General features: G+C 44.3%; 1 protein-coding gene and 1 long non-coding RNA gene across 3 annotated transcripts; one reads left to right on the forward strand and one right to left on the reverse strand.

Annotated features, from left to right (window-relative positions):
- Positions 1-494: 494 nt before the first annotated feature.
- Positions 495-24,330, forward strand: CD180 (CD180 molecule). 2 transcript variants are annotated; one of them, XM_017677130.3, is made up of 3 exons: positions 495-800; positions 18,141-18,307; positions 22,079-24,330. In XM_017677130.3, the coding sequence occupies exons 1-3, from the start codon at positions 711-713 to the stop codon at positions 23,805-23,807; spliced, it is 1,986 nt and encodes a 661-aa protein (XP_017532619.3). In that variant the 5' UTR covers positions 495-710; the 3' UTR covers positions 23,808-24,330. The 2 variants fall into 2 exon arrangements, with proteins under 2 accessions (XP_017532619.3, XP_017532621.3); XM_017677132.3 differs by lacking the exon at positions 495-800 and adding an exon at positions 811-1,666.
- On the reverse strand, positions 7,333-12,328 carry LOC140849129 (uncharacterized). The gene is made up of 2 exons (XR_012130754.1): positions 7,809-12,328; positions 7,333-7,730 (listed from the first exon to the last, which is right to left on the reverse strand). It is a non-coding gene; the product is annotated as an uncharacterized lncRNA (long non-coding RNA).
- Positions 24,331-26,264: the final 1,934 nt, after the last annotated feature.

A 26,264-nucleotide genomic window follows, 5' to 3' on the forward strand; every position in this document is an offset into this window, starting at 1 on the left:
GATTCCACCCCAGCTGCTTTAGCAGGCCTGAATCACCAGATTGAGAGAGGGCTTTGTCATCCTCCTATATCAAGACCAGAGGTGGGTGCAGACCAGCTGGCCAAGGCAGCAGCACAGGGGCTAAAGCAGCTACACTCCCTTTCTAGGGACACTCCTACTCTCCTGCTCCGGTTTCCAGCTCCAGTGAGTGCCACCACAGGACCCAGCCTTTCCATCTGTCCCCACCAAGTGCTCTGCCCTCTGCATGCCCTGGCACCCCTGCCAGGCATCTAGGACAACTAATAAAGTGGCCTCCTTTGTAAGGAAAGCCCCCTGCTTTCCACAGCCCCTCTTGTGGAGGGGGACCAGAAGCTACTGGAGTTGGCCAAACCCGGAAGCTGGCCTAAAGCCAGTAGGGACCATCACACTGAAAGTCTGTGTGACCAGCCCAAGAGGACTGCGTAACGGCTTCACGTTTGCCAGGAAATACATTCAGCCATTCTCAGGCTGGGTCTTCAGCTATTTTTGGCAAGGATGTGTGATATGCAAAAGGAACTTCTCCTTTTTTGCAGCACAGAGCCAGCACTCAGTGAGCCATCAACAGAATTTCTTGTTCTAAGATCACCCTTCTAAGCACCTAGCTGGCTGCCGAATTGCCGAGGCCATCAGCGTTTGGTTCAGTTTCTGAGCATTAGGTAAGCCCCTCAAGCTGGGGTTGCCGCATCCCAGTGATGGCTCCCCACGGCAGCTGCTTCCTGTTGGCAGTGTTGCTTTCTGCCGGCTGCAAGGCCATCGCCTCCTCTGACCAGATGTGCACTGAGGTGAGTGCAAACTGTCTGTCCTTACCCAGGCTAAACTGCCCGGAAATGCTGAGAGTCAGCATGCAGTCCCATGTGAGCCCTGGCATCCCAATATCCACCATGTCTAAAAGGGCAACAGGGTGTGGGAACCTTTTCTTTATTGTGGAAAATCAGCCAGAGGATGATTATAGATTCTTAGTAGAAAGAAGTGATAGTTTTCCTCCTCTGTAAACAATTCCCTCAAAACAATCCTAATTGAGGCATAAGATATCAACAAGGTCTCAGTGCAAAGAGCAGCCCCCCAATCCTCTTCCTGCATGGAGGTGCTGTTTGTCCAACATTCCAGCACGTGGCCACTACCCAAAACGGTCCTTTGGTTTCCTGAGTCACGGGTGGGGATGAGTAAAGATGAGCTGTGCCACCTTTCTGAGCAGGTAAAGGTGAGTGAGTCTGGCTTTCTCTGTGAGCTGGGCGGCCCTCCATCTGTTTCACTGACCCACAGCAGTACCACCTTAGAACAGAGCCAGACTGCATCCACTGTTTTCAACGGCAACAATGTTTATCAGTGTGTGGGAAGTTCTTGGAGAGCAGGCGAGAGAGAGGAGAAGAAGGGCCTCAGTCTCTTGCCATCTTCTAAAACGCTCCAACCTTCCTCCCACTGTCTCTGAGCCCAGCAAACTTCTAGCACCACGTGGTCTGGCAGACAAGGCTGCAGACGGGAAGGACCATCCGTCCTGGCAGTTGGGTGGGCTGCCTCCCCAGGTTGGGGCTGAAAGATGAGGAAGAGGCAGGAGTAGCACAGTGCAGAAAGGAGGGCCTTGGCAGCCACACTCCGGAGAATGGGAAGGCTGAGCGGGCAAAGCCCTGCGCAGAGTACAACTGGGAAGGTATGTGACTGCTCAGGCCACCGTAACGCTGACAGCCGTCTTCTCCCCGTCTTCACAGCATCTTCTTTTTGTACGAGTCTGCATCCAAATTTATTCTTCTGATAAAGATACCAATTACATTGGATTAGGGCCCACTCTAATGATCTCATTTTAATTTAATTACCATTTTAAAGCCCCTGTTTCCAAATAAAGTCACATTCTGAGCTACTCAGTTTAAGACTTCAACATATGAATCTGGGGAGACTCAATTCAGCCCATACCTGAAGGGGATGAGTAAGAGATTTTTACCAGTCCCAGAAGGCCATCCCTCATCATTCAGGTTGGTAGGCGGCAGGACAGGAAGGAGGGAGTGGGGACACCACCTTCTCACCGGTCAGGTTGGTTTGCCATCCGCCTCTGACAACATCCTCAGATGGGACATTATCACCATAAAATCCCAGTTCATCGGGAAACAGGTTACTTTACGCGTCCCACTCTTAAGCCGGTCAGCACAACTGTTAAATCCCTACATCACTGCAAAGCCCGTGCAGCCCTGCTGATGCCCACAAGAGTGTCCTGGGAGATTCTGGAAACCCAAGGAAATATTGGGCCTATTTAGTCTAGCTTCCTGTTGATACTAGGGCCCCAGAGTTGCCAGCTCTTTTTGCAAATGGTTCCTGCTTTGGCAGCAAAAAGGGGGAAGAGGCAGGGAGAGCACCCTAGTCCTTTTGCTGCCATTTCAGGGCCTTTGGTGGTATTCAGGGGCCAGGAGCGGTCCTGACAATGCAGGATCTCGAGGCCTGCCTCAGCAAGAGATTTCTTTTTTGCTTAAGTCTGGTGAGGCTGAAACCTTCAGTGCAGCCCCCCTGCAGCAGCTCTCTGAAGGGACTCTGCTTTCAAGCGCCTTGGGGGCTGTTCAGCACCGGATCTACACTTTCCTTAACCTCCTCTATCACGTAGGAGTTCTTGGCAGCAGGGTCCTGGGGCTGCTCATTGAGCCCCCACTCTATGTGAATACTGGGAGGAACAGACATGAATGAGACCTTGTTCCTGAAGATAAGGGACTTCTAGGCTGCCAGCAAGCGGGATAAAAGTAGGAGAAGCAGCTTTTAAGGATTGGTACTTTTTTCAAGTGCAAATCACCCCAGTTTGCCCACCCCTCCTGCTTGCTTTCCTTTCCTCTTCTCCTCTTCCCTCCACTTTAAGCATAATTAACCACATATTGTTTACAGGAGCACCATGTGCTTACCAGCCCTATCCTGAAAACAAGGTTTTTAATTTGTTTTGCTTTGTTTGGAGTTTAGTAAACCTTTTATTGAGGTAAAATTTACATACATACAAGTTCACCAATCCTAACTACGTGTATAGTTCACTGAGTTTTCACCAAGTGAACACATCCATGTGACCTGCACACAGATCAAGAAATAGAACTTCCTCGGCACACAGAAGCCCCCAATGCCTCCTCTCTAGCCCCCAAGGGCAGCCAGCGCTCTAACTTCTGTCACCGTGATTGATTTTGCCTCTTGAATTTTCTATATGTGAGACTATACAGTGTCTCTTTCGTGTCTGGCTTCTTTCACTCAACATTAAATAAATGAGACTTACTGATACTGATGTGTGGAGTGATCACTTGTTCATTTTCATCACTGAATGCTCTTCTGTTGTATTAGTGAGCACCATTTATTTATCTATACTATATTAATGGGCATTTGCATTGTTCCCAATTTTTTGGTTCTTATGAATGCTGCTGCTTCTTATCTATGTATTTGGTAAACAAATGTACAAATATCTATTAGTTGTATACCAGGGAATGGATGCATTTGGGCACAGGGTTAAAAATACATATGTTTAACTTTAGTAGGTATTGCCAAATAATTTTCCAAAGTGTTGGTACCCATTTATACTTACTGGCAAGGTATGAGTTCTGATTGCTCCACACTCTAATATTTGCTATTGCATAGTTAAAAAACATAACCATTCTAATGGATGGGTAGTGGCATTTTAATGGGATTTAATTTTTATATGCCTAATGAATAATTAAATTGAGTACATTTTCAGACTTTGGTTGGCTGTGTGTGCATGTGTGTGTGTGCGTGTATGAAGTGACTTTTCAAGTCTTTGCTAATTTTCTCTTGTGTTGTCTTTCTTTTTGTAGGGGTTCTGTATGTGTTGTGGATGCAAGTCCCATAGCAGATTGCAAATATCTTTTCCCACTCTGTGGCTTGCATTTCTATTCTCCTAATGATATCTTTTGATTAACAGAAGTCCTTAGTTTTATGTGGCTTGATTTATCATTGCTCTTTTATTTTCAATACCTTTATGCCCTGTTTAAGAAAATGTTGCCTACCCCAAGGCCATGAAAATATTTTCCTATGTTTTCTTCTGGAAATTTTATTGTTTTGTTTTTATATAGGTTTCACATTAGATATATAACCTAAATAGGTAAAATTGCTTTTTGCATAGGATGTGAGGTAGGAATCAAGACAAACTAACTTTTCCTTTTTTGTGTCTTTTACTTGTTAAATTTTCCATTTTATACATGTTTCATGTATGACATTTAAAAAAACTGTCAGCAGAAGTTTCCTTTTCTCAACTGCCCCCAACTGTCTTGCCCAAAGGTACTTTCTTTACATGAATTTTTTAACAAAACATTTTGTTTGAAAAAAGTTTCAAACCTAGACAAGTTCTAAAAATATAATGAACACCCCTAAATACCCCATGTAGAATTTTCCAGTGTTAAATGCTACATGTTTTCTCTTCCTGTGTGTGTATGTGTATCATAAATAACAAAATTAGATGCATGACAAGGTCTTTGGAGGCTGACAAATATGTAAAGCGTAGCTGGAATACAGTGTTCTATTAAATGTATTCTGGTAACATTTTAGTTGTGCTCTTGAATAATTATTTGAGAGTGTGTGTCTTCTCATTGCACATGGGCTTCTCATGGCTCTCCTGTCCCCTCAAAACTATGGTGGGAGACATCCTCAGGCCTAGGTATTGGAGTGGGGGGTGCTTGGTAGAAATCTCTTTTAGAAGAACTCCAAGTTCATGGATACAAAGGCTTCCCAATAGCTCTAGACAATGACATGATGCTGTGATGATCCAGTGAAATGCTTACTCCTCTTGTGAGTACTTCACGCATTATGATTGAGAGCTGGGCTTTGAACCCAAGCAGTCTGATTCAAGACAGAAAATGAACTGCATGTAACTGGAATACCCCTTGCCTGGAAGAATCAGATTAACAGCAAAGTTTTTGGACTGTGCCCTCTTAGGACTGTTTTATTTTCAGAGAGAAATTGTTACTCTGGGGTTTGGCTCAGTCAAATCACTACCTCTAGATAGAGGACTGATACTGATGGAGGGTTGGGGTTCAGCACCCAGACTCCATGTGCATGGGGGGGCCTCGGTGCTACACGTGCCTAGTGCAGATGCAAAAAGGTGGAAATCAGCAGTTGTGTACAACTCAAAGAGCTCTAAATTAGAAAGTGACTTCAACACCTGTGAGGAGAGAAAATACAGTGAGAGGGCACAGAGTTAGCTACAACAGAAAGAAGCGAAATGAGGTCCTGACTGAAAAATGCAAACGAATACCTGGCGGGAAAAGGATTTGCAAACAACAGACATAACACTGGGGAGTCCAGCTCTGCAAAAAGGCTAGGCTCTGACATTAAGCTAGAGACAAAGTGGTTAGTACAAGTCCCAGAGCACAGTGGGCCCCTGAGGAAATGCCCCATGCCTTGGAATATGGGTGGCCATGGGCCAGGCAGCCCTGCACAGCCCTGCTGGCTGCATGAGTTCAGATCAAGAAGGGTCCTGCCTGTGATGGAACCGGCAAAACAAGATAAGTGAGAAAATGACTTTGGAAGTTGACCCTTTACTGAGGTCTAAAGAATGGAGGCTGAGTTCATAGGAAGTGGTCATGTGGAGCTCGGAAAAACTACAAGGGCTGCAAAAGCAATGGTGGGTGTCTGCCTGGAAAAGCAACTAAATACATGGCCTGGCAGCCAGTCCAGCCCTGGGCAAAGTGGCCAAGGCCACACTGTATCACATTTCTGCATTTTGTCCTTTCCTGTACTGTGTGTGGTTGTTGTGCTACCCCAGAACCCAGTGCTGCGCATCAGTCACTCTCAGGACGCTGCAGTACGGACCCTGACAGCGAGGCACACACAACCTCACTGATGTGGCATTTCTACCAAAAAATGTACAACTGAGTCAAATACTGAGGAAAGGTACAAGCCCTAAATGAGGGACAGTCTATAAAATATGAGCCTGTATTCATTAAAAAAATCAGTACTATAAGAGACAAAGAAAGGCTGAGAAACTATCTCAGATCAAAGGAAAACTAAAGAGACATGAAAAACTCAATGCAATGTACAATCCCAGATTGGAGAAACCAAAATTACTATAGAGGAAATATTGGGACAATTGGCAAAATTTGAATATGGACTGTAAGTTGGATAATTATGTGTCAATGTTAAATATTCTGAATTTTTCAGCTATACTTCAATTAAACAAATAACTATTCTGGATTTGGTAACCACACTGTGGTTGTAGGGGGAATACCCTTCTTCTTTGGTCATTTAGGGCAAAGGGTCATGATGTCTGCTATTTACTGAAAAAGAGTAAGAATAATTGTGCATGTGTGTGTATGTGTGTATGAATACTTCCTGCCTGAAAAAATGCAACAAACTAAAAACAATTCAATGCTGCTTAAATGATCCCAGAGCACAGGAAGCTTGGTGTCCCACCCATAATGGTCCTTTCTGCAGTGCAGAGGGGAGGGGTCATGCGTGTTCTCTGCTATGTGTTTGCTTTCTGAAATCACTTATAAGCTATCATTCTTGTTGTTTGCCTCTTTCTCCCAGGGATCAAGGGCCCAGAGCTCCTTGGAGTTTCTCCCTGAATAGAGATTAACATGATGATACAGGCTTGGGGTGGGCTTCTCAGTACTCATTGGCAGTGCTGTCCACAGGTTCTCAGTTTTTCACGGGGTTGACATGGGTACTTCATTTCCCTGCCTTTCCATTTGCTAGGAACTCCTTCAGGCCAATTCCCTGCTCAATTCCCAACCTTCTGATCACATTAATGCAGTAAAGTGCTTAGTAAAGCCTGAAAGAGGAGTGATTCAGGTGTCATGGGCACTTACACACTCAGGAAGAGGAAATCACCAGCGTTGAGCCTTCTGCTGTAGGGCCAGAACAGAGCAAGACAAATTTAGGAAAAGCCCCTTTCTCCAAGTGTGTGTGACATCAGCTATGCCTATAAGAAAAGAAAAATGTCCCCTTGAAGCTGGTCTGAACCCTCAGAGCTATTGGAACAGCGGCTGCACATGCATTTTCCCTCTGGGTTGTGTCCATGTTGAGGGGCACCCAAGAGGGATCTGGCAACATATGTTTTTCCTGCCAGTCAGCTAAATGTAAGTTTTAAGTGCAAAGTATGCTCTCCAGAATATTAGATGGATTTCTGGCAGTGCTTGGAGCACTACTTGGTCTATAAAATGAAGAATGGATTACAAGGAAATAGAAATATGGCATTTTCATCAGTGACATTCATAATATTATTGTCACAATAAAGAAAATTTGCAGTGCTCACTTGTCCCGTCCAGCGGGACTTAGTTATTTGTGGGGACGAGGGGGATCCGACCTGAAAGAAAATGGGGGCGAGAGAAGAGCGAAGGCAAGACAGTATTCTGATCAAGCCTTCAAATTTTATTGTAAGACGGGGGTAGATATACACCAGTGTTCAGGGGCAGAGTGGGCCATAGGATACTTGTAGGCAGGGGATTGGCTGCATAGCAGGGGTGGCGCAGCGAGTTACATTCTGATTGGTATATGATAATGGGGAAGGAGGGGGAGAAGAGTATCTCTTGGCGCGCGCGGGCTTCTTTGTTGGCGCGCGCGGGCTCGTAGCTAATCTCCAAGAAGTGAAGCAGGAACCTCATGAACTGTGGCCATCTTGTTGTCTTTGTGTGGCTCCCAACATCTCCTCTCTTTCTATTTATTTTAGAAAGGTGGGCCTTAATCGAGTGAGGGAATAGAGGCCTGGCTCCTCCAGCAGGGTAACATCCTGCAAATGCTCTCGGTATCTTTTAAGGAGGAGAGGCAGAGCTGAAAGCCAAATTGACCTTAATATATCAAGGCTTTAGGTACATATGGATACCAACCTCTATGCAAGCCAGGCGTATTCTCAGGGAGGACCAGAGAGGTTCTAGGAAGAACCCTCCCTTGCGGTACTTTGTCTCGCACTCATCTCGATGCCCATACCCTCATAGTTAGGGGTATGTCTGGCTCTGGCTGACCAGCATATAGGCCACATTAAGTACGGTGCCAGAATCGATGGTACCATGGTTGAGGCGCCTGTAAAGTTGAAAACCGGAGACCGGGAGCATTGGTTGGCTCGGTGTAAGACTCTTCATCACAGGCTGTAAGTCTGTGATAATGAACAGCAACCGCTGGCTTGACGAGCTGGTCAACTTGCTCTCGAATAAAAACTGTCAGTTTTCTTAAGGCCCAAGGGCCAAGAGACACTAAAAGGAAGAATCCTGCCAAGGGTCCAAGGATGGTGGGGATCAGAGTAGTTAACCAAGGGGTGGCAGAGGTCCAGTTTTTATACCAGGCCTCATCCTTTTCTCTTTGTTTTTGCCTGGCTTCTAGGTTTTTCTTAACTTTATCAATGCTATCCTGCACTAACCCTGTTTTGTCTTTATAGAAGCAACATTCTTCTTTAAGAGCAGCGCAGAGACCTCCTTCTTTCAGGAAAAGGAGGTCTAACCCTCGGCGATTTTGGAGCACTACTTCAGAGAGAGAGACAACAGATTCTTTCAGGCTGTCTAAACCCTCTTGCAGATTTTGTATGTCTTTATCAATAGCCTGACTAAGAGCATAATATTGTTGTTTAGAAGTAATTATGGAGGCAATGCCTGTTCCAGCCCCAGCTGCTCCTAATCCTAATAATACAGATAAGGTAATGGCGGTTACTGGCTCACGCTTAGTGCGAGTAGAGCCCGAGTAATATGGAAGGAGGTCTTCGGTGGGATGTATGGAAATCTTGGGCATGAGCATGACTAAAACACAATATTCATTGTTAGATATTAATAAGCGCGGGTTAACGGAGGGCGTTATGCCAAAGGAGCAAGCAAAATAAGTACCGTTGGGCGCGACAAGGAATTCATAGGACAGCGGGGGTGAGAAGGAGCTGTTACAAATGGGTACTAGCTGAGGGGGTAGACGCAAGAGGGGGCTATGTATACAGAGGCCTATTCCCGAAAGCTGCGTCAATGTGAGACCCGGAGAGGTTTCTGAAAAACGGGAGGGGTCTGACCAGCGAGTCTTGCTGGAGTCATTGGTAAGTATGAGGTCTGCTGAGGTGTTTACTAAAACTGCTATCCCTTCGTAAAACGGGGGAACGGGGGAGAAACATAACCAGCACTCGCTATATCCAGTGGAGTTAAGGGATTTTGCAGTCACATTAGCCAGGCCTTTAAGGATTTCGCCTGTGGAGGGTAAAACCGGGGGGAGCAAGGCCTGGAAAATAGTACTAGTAGACAGGGGAGAAGGGTTAGAAGGTCTTGGGTCTCTTGCCTTAGGGGCAATAGGGCCAAGGACAACGTGCTTGTTGGCGTTTGGAATGGATCGAATTAATTTGATTTTAAAAGTGAGCCCAGGGTCCTTTCCTGAAACATAAAGCCTTAGCCCCCATTCATGTCCCCTGAGCCATCCATCAATAGGGGCCCTTTTTCCCTTGTCAGTAAAGGTAATGGAGAGCGGTGTACATCGCCCCCTTGTGGATTGGGTGCTTTGACATTCTGGGGTAACAGTTGAGTTAGGCTTGGGATTCCAAGCCCTACTTACAGTTATATAATCCCAGGTGGAGCTAGGCTTCCAACTAGCATCTCCCGTAGTCTCACACCCCCAGGAGTCACAGAAATAGGAGTCTCTATATCCACATTTATAGTTAAGGGCTCGATCTCTATGAGCTCCCGGGCAGACATAAAATTCTGTTTCTCTGAGGTAGGTTCTCCTAGGGGTGTTGTTACACCCAGGAGAGGTGGTAGATTGTCCCTCAGGGTAGGTCTCAGGGGAGGTGGAAAAAGGAAAGTAAATGTCTGGGGTCCCCCAGGCCGCAGAAGCTCCAGCGGCCAAGTCACAGAGATCAGGGGCAAGAACAGGCCATGGGGGGGTACTTGCTAAGGTGGAAGAACTGAAAACGACGTCTCCTGCTTCATTGGTGACTGTCCAGGTGAAATTGGAAATCTGATGGGTCCAAACGGGGCGAAAGGTCATGACGAGGGTCAATAGTGTACATATCTTCATTTTTGCCTCCTGAAAATAAACAGAAAGGGAAGGCTTCTCAGGGGTTAATATGCCCTGGACTGGAATTATTATTGTTTCTGCCTCTATTTGTGTCTAGGAGTTTAATGAGCCTATCTGGGAGCCATCGGGCATTTTGTGCCTTAGCATCATATATACAAGCATGTCCTTTCCCCCATATGAGCACAGGGTCAGGCCCGTGCCATGTATTGGTCATCGGATCTCTCCACATAGCTTGTGCATAATTATCTGCCGTGGAGGGATGCCAAAGGCGATCAGCAGCGGTTTTACCCGCGGAGTCATAAGTAAGGAAATTGAGAACAAACAGTGCATGATTTAGGAGTGTCTTTGCATTACCTGTTCTCGGATAGAGTACTTCTCCCCCCGACTGAAGTTTGAATAACATGTTTTTAAGGGTTAAGTGGGCTCTTTCAACAATGCCTTGGCCTTGGGGATTATAGGGAATTCCTGTTACGTGCTTAATATCTAACTGCGCACAGAACTGTTTAAAGCTAGAGCTGGCGTATCCAGGCCCATTGTCAGTTTTTAAGATTTTAGGTGGTGGTAGATATGCCAGGCATGAGAGAACATGGGTAATAACATTTTTAGTTGCCTCTCCCGTTTGCAAGGATGCACATAGGAAACCACTACATGTGTCAATAGACACATGGATATATTTTAATTTACCAAAGGGAGGGTAATGAGTGACATCCATTTGCCATATCTCTCCTGGAACTAACCCCCGGGGGTTGATTCCGTTATGAGGCTCTGGGAGGAGAGTTAGACATCCTTGACATTGTCGAACTATTTGGCGGGCCTGTTCTCGGGTGATTGAAAATTTGAGCCTAAGAGTGTGAGCATTGAGATGATGTAGTTCATGAGCCCGTTGGGCTGCAGCCAAGGGTGAGTCTGGCGTGACAGAGGCTACTAATTGAGTCGCCAGATCAACCCTGTCATTGCCTTTGGCAAGCGGCCCTGGAAGGCCAGTGTGAGCGCGTATGTGCCCAATGAAAAAAGGGGCATCGCGGCTTAAAATTAATTTTTGCAATTTTGCGAATAGGGGGGAAGCATTTGTAGAGGGACGTATGTAAGGCACTGTCTCTAATAGGGGAACAGAGGTTGCTACATAGGCACTATCAGTGTAAAGGTTAAAGGGGGCATCTATTAAAAGCTCAAAAACTTTGATTATTGCAGTTAGTTCAACAAGTTGTGCAGAAGAGAGGTCTGTCTGTATTCGAGTAACTTGCCCATTAATACTGAAAGCGGCTATACCGGAGGAGGACCCATCAGAGAACACCATTACAGCCCCAGCAATTGGCGTGGTTTTAGTCCTTTTGGGAAAGACAACCGGGGTCTTTTGAAGGAACTGGACTAATCTGTCTGCAGGGTAATGATTGTCTATTGTCCCCTGGAAGGAGGTGCAGCTAATTGCCCAATCATCATCATGTTGAATAAGCCATTGTAATTGAGATGTATTGTATGGGAGGGTTATAACTTCAGGGTCTCTCCCAAACAACTTGAGAGCTGCCTCTCGGCCTAAACGTAAGAGGGCAGCAACTAATTGAGGATAGGTAGCTAAGACTCTAGGGGGGGAGGCTGGCAAATGAACCCAAAATAGTGGATGGTTCTGCCAAAGGACTCCTGTAGGAGAGAAGGGGGTAGGGAAAATGAGCAGCCACAAACTTAGATGTGGAGAGAAGTAGCTAATGGTCTGTTCAGAAATAGCCCGCTCTACAATGGTTAGTGCCCTTTGTGCTTCTGATGAAAGCGAGCGGGGGGAGGAAGGATCAGGGTCTCCACGTAGGACATCAAACAAAGGCTTTAACTCTCCGGTGGTCAGCTTTAAATAAGGCCTGAGCCAGTTGATGTCTCCTAGCAGACGCTGAAAATCATTAAGAGTGTTTAAGGAGCTTCTCTTTAACTGAATTTTTTGAGTGAGGATTTTATTAGAAAATAATTCAAAGCCTAAAAATAGTTGGGGGGGGTGGACCTGGACCTTTTCTGGGGAAATTTGTAGTCCTCGATCTCGGAGGGCAGTGACTAGCTGTTGACTGGCCGCATAGAGCTGTTGCTGGTCAGGACCGGCAAGAAGAATATCGTCCATATAATGGATAATATACAAAGTGGGGAAGAGCAACCTAAAGGGGTCTATAGTCTGGGCTACAAACTTTTGGCAAAGAGTAGGGCTGTTGGCCATTCCTTGTGGGAGAACTCTCCACTGAAACCGGGGAGAAGGCCCTACACAATTGGTAATGGGTATACTAAAGGCAAAACGTTTGCAATCATCAGGATGCAAAGGTATGGAGAAAAAGCAGTCTTTTAGATCAATTACTAATTTGACATACCCTCTAGGAATGGCTATTGGAGAGGGAATTCCCGGTTGTAATGCACCCATAGGGACCATGGTCTTATTAACCGCCCTGAGGTCTTGTAGGAGCCTCCACTTGCCTGATTTCTTTTGGATCACAAAGATTGGGGTGTTCCAAGGGGATGTAGAAGGTTCAATATGTCCAGCAGCCAGCTGTTCCTGCACTAACTCTATGGCTGCATTTAATTTTGTAGTGGTAAGGGGCCATTGATCGATCCAGACAGGAACATCACTTTTCCAAGTAATCTTGTCTGCCTGGAGTGCAGGAGGAGCAACGGCCCTTACGAAAAATGTTTTTCAAACCCTAAACCTGAGCGGTCTATCTTAGGCGTGGCCAGTATCGGGTTGGGGTCTCCCTGTTTTAGTTTGCCCAACCCCTGACCAGGGAGGTAACCCTGTGAAAGCATCTGCTGTGTTACAACTTCATTAGGGCTACACATGATGACTTTCATTTGAGAAAGGATATCTCTTCCCCAAAGATTTACTGGCAACCCAGGAACTACGAAGGGTTGAATGAATCCGGTATTTCCTTCTTCGTCTTCCCAGTTTAGTAACTGTGAGCTCTGTAAGGTGTTTCTTGACTGTCCAATTCCTTGTAGATGGGTCAAGGAAGCGTGTAAGGGCCAGCTGGAGGGCCATGAAGCCTGAGATATGACCGTAGAGTCGGCCCCCGAATCTAAAATTCCTTCAAATACTTTTCCTTGGATCTTAAGCTTAAGAGTGGGGCGTTCTTTAGTAATGGCTTGGATCCAATATAAGTCTGAAGAACCTGGGGTAGAGGAGCCTCGCTTCTTATGAATAGCAGGGTGAGATGTACTTAAAGGGAGGGGGAGTGCCTGCGCAAGGCGCTGACCTTTCATAATGCTGACAGGGCACCGGGGAGCACTAGCAAGAATTTTTATTTCTCCAGTATAGTCATTGTCAACTAAGGAAGGGTGGACAATAAGGCCGTTTATTGTGGTGGAAGCTCGCCCTAAAATTAGAAAATAAGTATCTTTGGGAGGTGGGCCATAAATTCCTGTGGAAATAATTGTAACTCCCTCTTCAGGCGTTAATATTGTTGAGGAGGAGGCACAGAGGTCAAGTCCTGCACTCCCGGGTGTGGCCCGATAGAGGGCGGGAGTGCTACAGCTAGGCTGTTCCCCGAGGCCGGCTGAAATGGAATTGGCTGGGGGGCCCGGGGCTGGCCCCTCAGCCCGTTTCCCTGAAAAGGGGGGGTGAAAGGATTTGTGGTACTGTAAAAAGGATTTGTTGGATTGTTACGGCACTCTTTGGCCCAGTGCCGCCCCTTATGGCAGCGAGGGCAAATACCGGGGACTGACCCAACTCTAGGAGGAGGAGCTGGGGTAGGGCATTGGCGAGCGAAATGGCCTGGCTGTCCACATTTAAAGCAGTTACGCATAGGCGGTGCGCCCCTGGGGAAGGAAGGAGGATAAGAAGCCGGGGGAGTCTGAACAGCGGCACCTACAGCTAAAAGGGCTTGGACTTTGGATGTAAAAGGATCGACATCTCTACACATTCTCAGCATTTCATCAAGAGTTTTGTCTCGAGTCTTACCGCGGAGGACGGCTCGACATGCCGAATTGGCGTTTTCATAGGCTAGCTGTTTTACAATCTTATCATTGGCAGCCGCGGAACCAAGGGTCCTTTCGGCGGCCTCTAACAGTCTGCTAACAAATTCGCTATAGTCTTCTTGCGAGCTTTGAGTGATCTTAGTTAGAGGAGTGTTAGCAGTCCCGGAAGCAGGGAGTGATATCCAAGCGCCCAAAGCGGCATCTTTCACTTGAGATAAAAGACCAAGGGGAAGGCGCTGCTGTCTGGTTTCAGAGATATATCTGCCCTGTCCCGTAAGCTTATCAAACGTCCAGGACGCTGTTGGGGAATGAGGGTCTTTTACATTGGCAGCAGCGATGGTCTGACAGCGGTCAGCAAAATCTGCTTTCCAAGTTAGAAACTGACCACGGGTAAGCACAGCCTGGACTATACGCAGCCATTCACCTGGGAGTAAATGTCCTCCTCGAGACAGCGAATCAAGAACAGAAAGGGTAAAAGGGGCATTGGGGCCATAAGCTTTAACGGCCGCGTTCAGCTCTTTTAAGCTTTTGAAATGGATTTTGTGAAATTCTCTAGGGCCATCGGCAGGCTCGGCCGGCTCTGGCTCAGCCTGCTCTTCCCCCTCACTTTCTAATTCCTGAGCAGCAGGGGCGTCCTCACCATCGCTTTCAAGATCGCCTTCTTCCGGACTACGTGTTGTGGAGGTGGGGCCAGAGCGGGCGGAGGCCCGGGTAAGAACAGGAAAGAGCAGTTTTTTGGGTTTTGTGGCTGTAAGCGGTTTCTTAGAGAGGCTCCTTTGCGAAGGTAATGAGGGACGAACTGGTTGGGAGACAACCAATTTTTGGAGATGGCAAGTTATTCTTTGTTCTACTATCTGTGCTATTAGGTCTTCAGTGCTGGTAGGGGGGCTAACAGGACCGGGAGCCGGAGGGGGTAGCGGAGGGGCCGACGGGGGCAAAAAGGCCGAGGCGCAAACATTGGGAGGCCGAATAGGGGGAGTGTAAGAAGGGGGGTTAAGCGACGGGGCGGCAAGGGGCCAATCTGGGTTGTGATACCTGGCCACCTCGTCTTCTAGTTCGGCCGCGTCTCCCGGATCTAAAGGTTCGCTATTTTGGCTCTTAGTCACGACCGGAAAAACCTTTTGTGTATCGACAAAGTCCGAATCTCGAGGGAGAGGCGGATAAATGCAACATTTGGGAGGGGTATCATGGAGGGCACCGAGCAAAGATGGTGTTAGGCTAGGGGAGGGGGATTTAGCTGATTTTGGAGCAGGGGGATCACTCGAAAGAGACGATTTTGAGGCCGCTCGAGATAGGGGGCGGAGGCAATATTCTGCCACTGACAAGAGTTGACGTTTATCAGGGTCAGTATTTTCAACAATATCTCTGATAAGACTCCAATAGGAAAATACTGAAACAGGAACAGAGTCAGGGCCGTTTTTGATAAGATAATCATTTAAATCTCTACCTACTTTCTGCCATTTTTTAGGATGAATTTCGGGGCCATTAACAATAAACCACGGACAGACTTCATCAACAAAAATAAAAAACTTTACCAAGTCTTTCTTTTTAACTCGAACTCCTCTCTCCCTAAGCGAACTTTTTAGGTCTCTTATGAAGACCGCTTCTTTACTTAATCTAGTTCCCATTTTCTTATAAGGCGGCCGGTACTCACCAGGGATGACGACTTCCGTGAGCGGCGAAAGGCGTCTCCTATTGTTTCATCAAGAAGGGGTCTGGCCAGACGATATCTTACTCGGGGGTCCGCCTGCGAAGGATCCGCGCCTCTGGCCCCACGTTGGGCGCCACTTGTCCCGTCCAGCGGGACTTAGTTATTTGTGGGGACGAGGGGGATCCGACCTGAAAGAAAATGGGGGCGAGAGAAGAGCGAAGGCAAGACAGTATTCTGATCAAGCCTTCAAATTTTATTGTAAGACGGGGGTAGATATACACCAGTGTTCAGGGGCAGAGTGGGCCATAGGATACTTGTAGGCAGGGGATTGGCTGCATAGCAGGGGTGGCGCAGCGAGTTACATTCTGATTGGTATATGATAATGGGGAAGGAGGGGGAGAAGAGTATCTCTTGGCGCGCGCGGGCTTCTTTGTTGGCGCGCGCGGGCTCGTAGCTAATCTCCAAGAAGTGAAGCAGGAACCTCATGAACTGTGGCCATCTTGTTGTCTTTGTGTGGCTCCCAACACTCACTGTAACTAAAGAAGTGTATCATAAGCTGCAGTTGGAGTGAGGAAAGTAAAAGGCAATTAAAATGGCAACATCTCTACAACATCGCCCCTCTGAGCAAAGGAGGATGTGTGCAGCCTGCTGTTTCCCACTAAGCAGGCCTGTTTGCAACCCAGTTTGAGGAAATGGGCTGATGTAGAGCTTGAGGGGGCAGGGCTTTTCCAGACCAAGGCAGTCTCAATTGCGTCTCAGGTGAGACAAATGAGTGGTCAAGGGAAAGGCAGGATCTGAAAAATGAGACAAAATCACAAGGAATCTGAGATATCTGAAAGATGGGTCCCCACTGCACTGTTCCTTAGAGATCATTTCTTTCTATGCTAGGAGCCTCATTATGCAAAATTACCCCATCAGACCTTCACACCTGCCCCACTTCCCTTCATCCTAAGGCAGCATGAAGATAAACTATGACCCGACAATTCTACAGACTTCTAACAAACCCTTACTTAGGTAGTCCACAGCTGATAACCTGAGTCAGGGCATCTAACAAGCAGTGATTGGCAGACTTCTGAATAACTGAGTCTTGCGGGGGCCAGGATGACAAAGTCCTCCGCACCTCTGTGGAGGCCTGTACTCTAAAGACAAAGCCTGGTGTCAGCAACCTGCAGCCCCAGAGATCTGTATGCAACTGGAATCGTACTTGAAAATTGATCGTGAGGCCTTGTGACCTAAGGTCTATGCCACATTGCTGGTTTGTCTGAATGTTGTAGGAAGAAAATTTCTAAAACATATACAAAAGTAGTTACTTACTAGGAACCTATATGTATGTATCATTCAACATTCAACAGCCATCAACATTTTGACCACTAATTTCATTTTTCCACTTTTTCCCTTCTTTTTTGCGAGAGTATGTTAAAGCAAATCTGAAACATCATGTCACTTTACCCCTAAATACTTCAAAATGTATCTCAAAAGTATAAGAACATTACTAAGTGTATCAATAACAAGTCCTTAAGATCCTCTAATATGCTATTCTCAAAGTTCCCTGATAGTCTATAAAATGTCTTTTCCTAAATGCTTTACTTGAAGTAGAAGCTAAACAAGGGCTATTCTATTACCTGCAGGTTGTCTCTTAAGTGGCTTTATATCCCTTTGTGTCTTTTGACAAGAGCAATTTGTCCTCCTTTCTTCCTTCTTCTCCACTTCTGCCAATATCATTCACGTGGTGATAAAACAAAGTTAGTTGTTCTATACAATGTCCCACCTACTGTGCTTGGCTGACTACTACCTGGCGGTGGGGTTTAACCTAAGTCCCCCATATCACCTGGAGACTGGACTTTAGGCCTTAAGCCTTGATTGGATTCAAGTTTTGCTTTTTCAGTTGCACCAGTGGTTCTGTGTTCTCCATATTGTGTCACATCAGAACATATGGAATGTCTCACTGTCCTCTTCTGTTGATACTAATCTACAGTTGATTTGTTTATCCTCAAACAGAAAATTTCCATGCACTCAAAATCACTACTATAAAACCAAGTATATTCAGAGAAGTCTTGTTTCCATCCTTCCTCCTCTATCTGGTGCCTTCCCTCCCCTTCAAGACAACCACATTTTGGGTTATTTTGCCATGACTTTGTGTTACAAATATAAGAAAATATACACACACCTTTCTTACAGAAAAGGTGCCATATAATATAGTATATACTACATACCACATACTATATACACTATGTGTATACTCTGCACCTTGCTTTTTTCACCTTACAGTATACCTAGATATCATACCATATCCATGTATAGAGATCTTACTCATTCCATTTTCATCTGCAGAAGGTTCCACTTTGTGAATGTACCATATTTTGTGCAACTAATCCTATATGATGGATAGTCTGGTTATTGCCCACCTCTTGCTATTACAAGAAAGAATACTAAAATAAAAAATCTTACGCATAAAATCATTTTATTTTAGCAAGTACATATTTGGTAAAGGTTCCTAGAAATGAGATTGTTGCTTGAGGATAAAATATATGTAATTCTGCTTGCCAATCAAATTAAAAGGTCTGATATTAATTCACATTGTTTATCTCATCAGAAAGAAGCCAACAAAACTTATAACTGTGAAAATTTAGGTCTCAGAGAAATTCCTGACACTCTACCAAACATGACAGAATTTTTGGAATTTGGCTTTAACTTCTTGCCTACAATTGAAAATACAACTTTCAGCAGACTCACAGATCTTATCTTTTTGGATTTAACCAGGTATGTGCTTGAGTTCCTTGTATGCAGTTGATGTTTTACTAAAGTCATAACACAAATTGTATTTAAATTGTTTCCAGGAACTTCTTTTGGGGCACAGGGATGATCTGCTTATCCTGCATGCTTATTCTTTCCTGTGAAATATTTCTGTGAAGGTGAAATGTAATTTAAAAAAACCCCAATCAATGGTGAAGAAAGTGGATTGTCCTCAAACTAGATTGTGTCAGCAGTGCTGTTTAGGAAGTTCTAATATTGATAACAAAACTGAAAACAAATTTTGTACTAAATCAGATGCTATATTAAATTACATTTTAGCATAGTTTGGTGATGATATTTTAGGAAAAATTTACAGGAGAAGCACAAATCTACTTTTTTTTTTCCTACGAATTGGGAGAAAGAGTCCCATTATTTGGTTTTAGAGACAGAAGCAGGACTCCAAAGGCTGAACCAGTGGGCAGAAGTATCACAAGACAATAAGGGAAGAAAATAAAAGAGAAATAAATGCAGCATGTATGTGTGCAAGAGGGGAGGGCCCTCGTGAGGATAGAGCCTACACTCTTGTCAGCTGCTCCGTTTCTTCGGTGGTTCAATCTAATCTTCCTCAGAGTGGGAAAGCATTCACGTCCATGGGACTATTTCACATGTATAAGTACCACTGGGAGGAAGACATTGTGAACGTTACCATCCAGCTCACGTTAGATGAGGAAATGGAGGCTCAAGAAGATGCTGTGGGCTTGCGTAAGGTCGTGGATTAATGAAACTGGGACTCTGCTCTTCTGACTCCCAGTCCAGAGACCCCCAGATACTCCCACATTACCTCCTCAGCCAAGACTTCAGGTGCAGGTGCTTAGAAACAATTGAGAGAAAGCCTTGCCCTTTCAGGCAGAGACAAAGGTCATTCTGCTATGCACCTATTATGCCCCAAGGAAATTTACTTTCCCTCTCCATCACCATTTCTCATTTTTAGACGAAATGAGTTTGACCACATTTTTAAGGAGTTAATGGGCCAGGATAGCTTTTCTAGCTGAAGGACTCTAAGTACCCTCTTATTATTTTCAAAAAGTGATAAAAAAGATGATCTCATACTTTCTAAAATCTTCCTCCTCCACTCCCTCCAGCCCCTGCCTTTTATCTTGTCACAAATTAGGCATTATTTGTATTATTTTAAAGTTCTTGTTTCTTTAGCCTTTCTGACTTCATCTGCTTACTTTTCTATCTTGCTTTTCATTTCATTTGCTCACTTTTCTATCTTGGTTTTCTATTTCATTTGCTCACTTTTCTATCTTGCTTTTCAGACCTTCCTCTCCACAATAATTTTTCTTTTTTCTGAAGATTTACTTAGAAATTTACTTAGAAATTTCTTTAGTGAGAATTTGTTTATACTAACCTCCCTCCATTTTTGTTTTTTGGCAAATGGCTTTATTTCCCTCTGATTCTTGAAAGACAGCATTCTCTGACATACGACTCAAGCCTTACAGGTTTTCCCACAGCCCTTTGATGCTATCATCCCACTCTTCCATTGTTGCTATTGGGTAGTTACCTATTTAGGCATTGTTCACATGGAGGTGATCTATCTTTTTCTCTCTGAGGGTTTTCAGTAGCTTCTCTTTGTCTTTGGCATTCTGGAATATCACAGTAACACATCATATAGACTGTTGGGCTTCTTGTATCTGAGATTGCTGTCTTTCATCAATTCTAAAATATGCCAGCCATTATCTGTTTGAACCTTGGCTTGTTCCCCTCACTCTTTTATCTCCTCTGGATGCCTAATTAGGCTTATATTGCATCTTCTCATCTAAATATTCTTTCTTGTTTTCCATCTCTTTGGGTTTTTTTTTACTATGTTGTAGATAACTTTCTCATATTTACTTCTAGTCCATTAATATCCTCCTCAGCTATGTCTAATCTCCTATATAAACTACCCATTGGTTTTCTGATTTCAATTAACTTCTCCATTTCAATAAGATCCATTGAGTTTTCATTGTACAAATGTATCAGTTTTAATATTTTGCTCCTTCAACATATTGTTGGAGCTGTTTCCTTTAAATATATCAAACATATGGTTACTGTAAATATATTTATCATATATTCTGATAATACCTATCAGGTATATTGTATATTCTTTATGTATCACATATACCATATATATGTATGGTAATTATTGTATCTACTGTTTTTTTAACCTGATTCTGATAAACATTTTTTTCTGTTTTTTTTGCACTTTTTTAACTGACCTTGACTAATGCCTTTCCCTTATGTGATCAGTGAATTTTTATTTTGAGCTCATTTATCTTTTGAGAAAATCTTTTTAAAATACTTTTCTGGAATTAGATAATACCAAAGAATTATTAATATTGATACATGCAAACAATAACATTATAGTTATAGAAAATAAGCCTATATTTTTTTGGAAATACATACTGAAATATGTACGGGATGTCTAGAATTTGATTTAAAACAGTTCAGGGGAGAGAGGTGGAAATAGATGAAGCAAAGCAGCATATATGGCAAAATCTTAAGAACTGTTGTGTTTGTGTGTTAGACATATGATATATGAAGGCTCCTTGTACTATTCTTTTTACTTTTATGTAAAATTGAAAGTTTTCCTTATTAAAATCATATACATTACTCCAGAAAAGGCTTTTGTTTACTTCTGCCAGTTACCTGAAGTCACTACAACCACAGGATTACCTTAAACTAAATTTTCCATTTGGGTTTCTTTTGGGAGGCCCACAGAGGTATAGCATGAATTCAGGCCACCATCCTCACAAGTGGAAGTTTACAGTTAGGGGATCTCAGAGGAGACTTTCCTTGTTGTTGTTCTGGTTTCTTCCCCAACCAAGGCCAAGATGAGCATATCCCCAGGGCTCCCTCTGTGAGCTTTGTTTTTTTAAGGTCACCCTCTAAAAGGATCCCTTCTGAGGGAGGGTCTTGGAAGTTCACAGGTTTTTGATACGACTTCCTATCCCACTTGGACCCCAAGCTTTGTCTTTTGCCGCTGGCACAGGTGGCTCACTAAAAACCAGGCTCTGGGCCACCAGGGACTGGCAGATATTAGCAGACATGACAAGGCTCACTCCAAGGCTCCCTTGTACCTAAGGATTCAACCTTCCTTTTCTCAGTGCATTTCTAAGGAATTCCCTTATCGACCTTTAGGGGAGGTATGTGTGTGTGTGTGTGTGTGTGTGTGTGTGTGTGTGTGTGTGTGATCCAGTAATTTTAGGTACAATGCCAGAATGGGTTTCTTTGAAATTTTAGTGTTCATATTTCTGTGGATCATTTTCGTATACATTGCAACTGTTCTTGACCACAACTATTCTACAAAGTAACCATTATTTCTATACTTTGTAGATGAAAAAAACAGAAGTTGAGAAAAATTGTGACTGCCAGGATGGCACAGATTCTTATATTACATATCATATATTATATATTATGTATTATAGATGACATATTGTATATTACTTAAAATAGTAAGTAAGAGTTTAATTTTGCCTATAATCACACTATTAATTGTTACCTAGATTATAAACACAAACTTCTGAAAATTCTAAAGGGGCAAGATATCTGGAAAAAATTCTAAATCAGAATGTTTAGAACTAAGGTTAGTCATTAATTCAACAGGCAATCTGTGGGTACTAAAGAGAGTTAAGTTTTACTTTAATAATGGAAGCTGCTTTTGCTATATACAAAAGATGTCTTTGTTAATACAGGTCACTGTGACAGTTTCTTTTTTTCTTTTTTCTAATTAATTATTGTTGAATATTAACTTTTAAGGTGCCAGATTAACTGGGTACATGAAGGCACTTTCCAAAGCCATCATCAATTGAACACAATTGTATTGACTGGAAATCCCCTGATATTCATGGCAGAAACATCACTTAATGGACCCAGGTCACTGAAGCATCTTTTCTTAGTCCAAACAGGAATATCCAATCTTGAGTTTATCCCAGTGCACAATATGGAAAACTTAGAAAGTTTGCATCTTGGAAGCAATCATATTTCTTCCATTAAGCTCCCAGAAAACTTCCCAACACAGAATCTGAAAGTCCTGGATTTTCAGAATAATGCAGTACACTACCTCTCTCGTGAAGATATGAACACTCTGGAGAAGGCCACCAACCTAAGCCTTAACCTCAATGGAAATGATATTAAAGGCATTGAGCCTGGGACATTCCATTCAAAAATGTTCCAGAGTTTGAAATTTGGAGGGTCTCCTAATCTGTCTGTTATATTAAAAGGTCTGCAAAACTCCACTGCTCATTCTCTCTGGCTGGGGACATATGAGGACATTGATGACCAAGACCTTACTCTAGCCATGCTTGAGGGACTTTGTGAAATGACGGTTGAGAGCATCAACCTACAGAAGCGCCATTTCTCTGACATCTCATCTACCATGTTTCAGTGCTTCACTCAACTCCAGGAACTGGATCTGACAGCAACTCACTTGCAAGGGTTACCCTCTGGCATCAAGGGTATGAACTCTCTCAAGAAATTAGTTCTCAATGTAAATAATTTTGGCCAATTGTGTGAAATCAATGCTGCCAGTTTCCCGTCCCTTACAGACCTCTATATCAAAGGCAATGTGAGGAAACTTGACCTCGGCACTGGGTGTTTGGAAAAACTAGAAAATCTTCGGAAACTTGATTTAAGCCACAATGATATAGAGGCTTCTGACTGCTGCAATCTGCAGCTCAGAAAACTACTCCACTTGCAGTACCTAAACCTGAGCTTCAACGAGCCCCTTACTCTCCAGAACCAGGCATTCAAAGAATGCCCTCAACTAGAACTCCTGGATTTCTCATTCACCCACTTGCACATTAACACTCCACAGAGTCCTTTCCAAAACCTCCATCTCCTGCAGGTTCTGAATCTCTCTCACTGCCTCCTTGACACCAGCAATCAGCACCTTCTAGCAGGCCTGCTGGATCTCCGCCATTTGAATCTACAGGGGAATCTCTTTCAAGATGGGAGTATCTCAAAGACCAACCTACTTCAGACATTGGGCAGCTTGGAGATTCTGATTTTATCCTCCTGTGAGCTTGTCTCCATAGACCAGCAAGCATTCCACAGCCTTGGGAAAATGAGTCATGTAGACTTAAGCCACAACAGCCTGACAGGCACTAGCATCGATGCTTTTAGCCATCTTAAGGGGATCTACCTCAATCTCGCCGCCAATAGCATCTGCACCATCCCACCCCATCTCCTCCCCATCTTGTCCCAGCAGAGCACCATTAATTTAAGTCACAATCCCCTGGACTGTACTTGCTCAAATATTCATTTCATAACATGGTACAAAGAGAATCTGCAAAAACTGGAGGGCTCGGAGGAGACTCTGTGTGCAAACCCTTCATCTTTAAGGGGAGTTAAATTGTCTGATGTCAAACTATCCTGTGGGATTACAGCTGTGGGCATTTTCTTTCTTGTAGTATTTTTATTGTCGCTCACTACTCTGTTCATTTTTTCAGTTAAATTCCTTCTTAGGCACAAATACCAGAATATTTAGTGCTGAAGGCTTCTAGAGATGGCAAATAAATGTCGAGCAAAATTGTGCCGAGCAAAGGAACAGTTGTCTGTTAGTGACCAGACTCTTCAGGTTCTTGGAACTGGGCAGGGATTCATTGTGCTCTTCTGGGTCCCAGAACTAATGAATCTCCCTGGAAGGTAAGCTGACCAGGGCCAAAGGGCCAGACGCAGCTGTGGGAGACCCAGAGCCACTCCTCGCACAGAAGGCGGGTGACAGTTGAGGACCCATTGGCAGGGAAAGGCGCCCCCTAGGGAGCTATCTTCCTTCCTCTCCTGCACATGCCTCGAAGCGCCTCCCACCCAGACTCTAAAAGGAAATCGCCAACTGGTGCACCTTGGCAGTGCTGAGGACCGCAGCTCCCAGAATCTCTCCCCCAGAGCTTCGGCCTTGTGCTTGGGTCTGAGCGCTCAGCAATGTAGCCATTTGGGAAGCTTCAGGATAAAGTCTCTATGGCTGTTTTAAATAAAAAAGAGAAAATATAATGAATTTAAGAGACTGAGAAATTAATCTTGCCTTCAAATTGACTCCATTTATCTCTTTAATCCTTAGGTCTCTAAATTATCCACAATGTCACTGAGGTGCAAATAGCTACCCCCCAAAAGAAGACACCCCTGCCAGGAGCTCCCTTCTTCCCCAGGTTAACATTTTTGCTACAAAGTCCACCCTCACTTCACAACCAGGGAGGCTCTTTCTGCCTATTTCGTTTTCTCACACTCACGTTACAGATACTGACTTACAAGTGGGCTGTGGTTCAAACTCTCTTCTCATTTGGATGTCTGGTTCTTAGAAGCTTCTTTCCCACAGGAACCATCAGATACATGGTGGTTTGGTTCCCAGGCCAGCTCTCAGAAGCCTATTCACCTGGGAGAGTGATCAACAGAGCACATTTATAATGGAAACTAGGCCAAGGAAGCATCTCACACTCTAGCTGCTGCGAATACAATGAGCTGGCTTAGTGAGGAGTTTCTGTTGAGGCTGGGAGTGTCAGTAAAGGTTGTACCCATCACAGAGAGGGGACAGGACTACTGAATGCAGATAGAGAAAGGCCAGGCAAGCCAGCAGTGTTATGATTTAGGGCTTCCCAAGGTCCAAAAGGTCATTCATGCAGGGCTTGATCTTCTGGTCTGCACTGGCAGACAGGGCAGTTGAGAGCTAGCTCATGTTCCTCAGCTTTTGCATTGTAAGACCTTGTTTAAATTTCATAACCAATTTTAGGGTAGAGGTGGTAATAGTTATCATTCCATTTGAACATCAAAAATTAACTTAAATATCCAAGCAGAATTTATTAGCCTTTAGATTGAGGACATAATAGTAAGACATAATAACAGAGTGGAAACTTGGGGACCAACTCCCCTTTACTTCTGTACCCCAGAAAGAGCAGGAAAGACAAAGGAATAGTGAAGGGAAGCCATAAGTTTTCACTGCAAATATTCAGCTAGGCTTAGGGAATTTTTTCTTAGTAGTAGCAGTAGATGGGGGGCCTAGTGTTCCCAGAAGTTCTTAGTGAAGGACACCAGGTGGGGGCTATGGTAAGGTGAGTGAGGCACTTGCCCTGCATGCAAAATTTAAGGGGAAGAGTGAACCAAAAAAACGCAGCAATTGAGACAAAAAAAAATTCTTAATACAGTATTTTTAAAACTTTAATGTCCAAAATATCTATGATAAATAAAATACCCAAATTTGAAACAAAGGCAATATCCATAACACCGCCATGTTGAACCATATGTGAGCCTGAGGCAAAAGGAAAAATCGGTAAGACTAGTCCTGCCTTTGTCTAAAATTTTGGTATTTTGTTCATTGTGACTATTTTGCATTAGTTTCGATTTTTATTTAATGTTGCATTGAAATATGATTTATCTTCATTACTGAGTTTTTTGGTGCCCCCTTCAATTTAGCACCCAAGGTGAGTATCTAACCCTGTTCCTACCCTAAGGACTAGGGAGAAGTGGGGATTCCCAGTGAGCTCCCTGCCGCAGTTTACTAAGGGCCTATTGGCATGCACATTATCTCAGCTGTACTCAAGTGTCCATTCCCTTCCCCTTTACTTTCTGGAAGCAGCGAGATGTGTCCATGATTTTATAGCTAGTTCTCCCAAACTCAGCTAACTCCCAACTCCTGGGCTTAAAGGCATACTTCCCTTAAAAGCTAATAGAGGTGGCAGAGCTGATTGGGTAGCAAATCTTCCTGAGGCATAGGTGGTCTGGGCCTGGTGAGAGAGGCCAAGCAGAGCACTGCTTTGCTAATGCAATATCACAGTCGGCTGCTCTGATTATCTGGCATACTAGTGTTTGGGAAAACAGGTGCTGAGGAAGGGCATTTTCCTCAGCTTTCCTGGGGGAGCTCTGGTGAGACAGTCCTGTAGGGATGTGTGTTAAAGAAGAACAAATGTGCCTGGACGTGTGAGGACATTGGGACATACCCCGTCCCCACCTTGAT

Source organism: Manis javanica, chromosome 1 (genome assembly GCF_040802235.1).
Source record: "Manis javanica isolate MJ-LG chromosome 1, MJ_LKY, whole genome shotgun sequence".
NCBI lineage: Eukaryota > Metazoa > Chordata > Mammalia > Pholidota > Manidae > Manis > Manis javanica.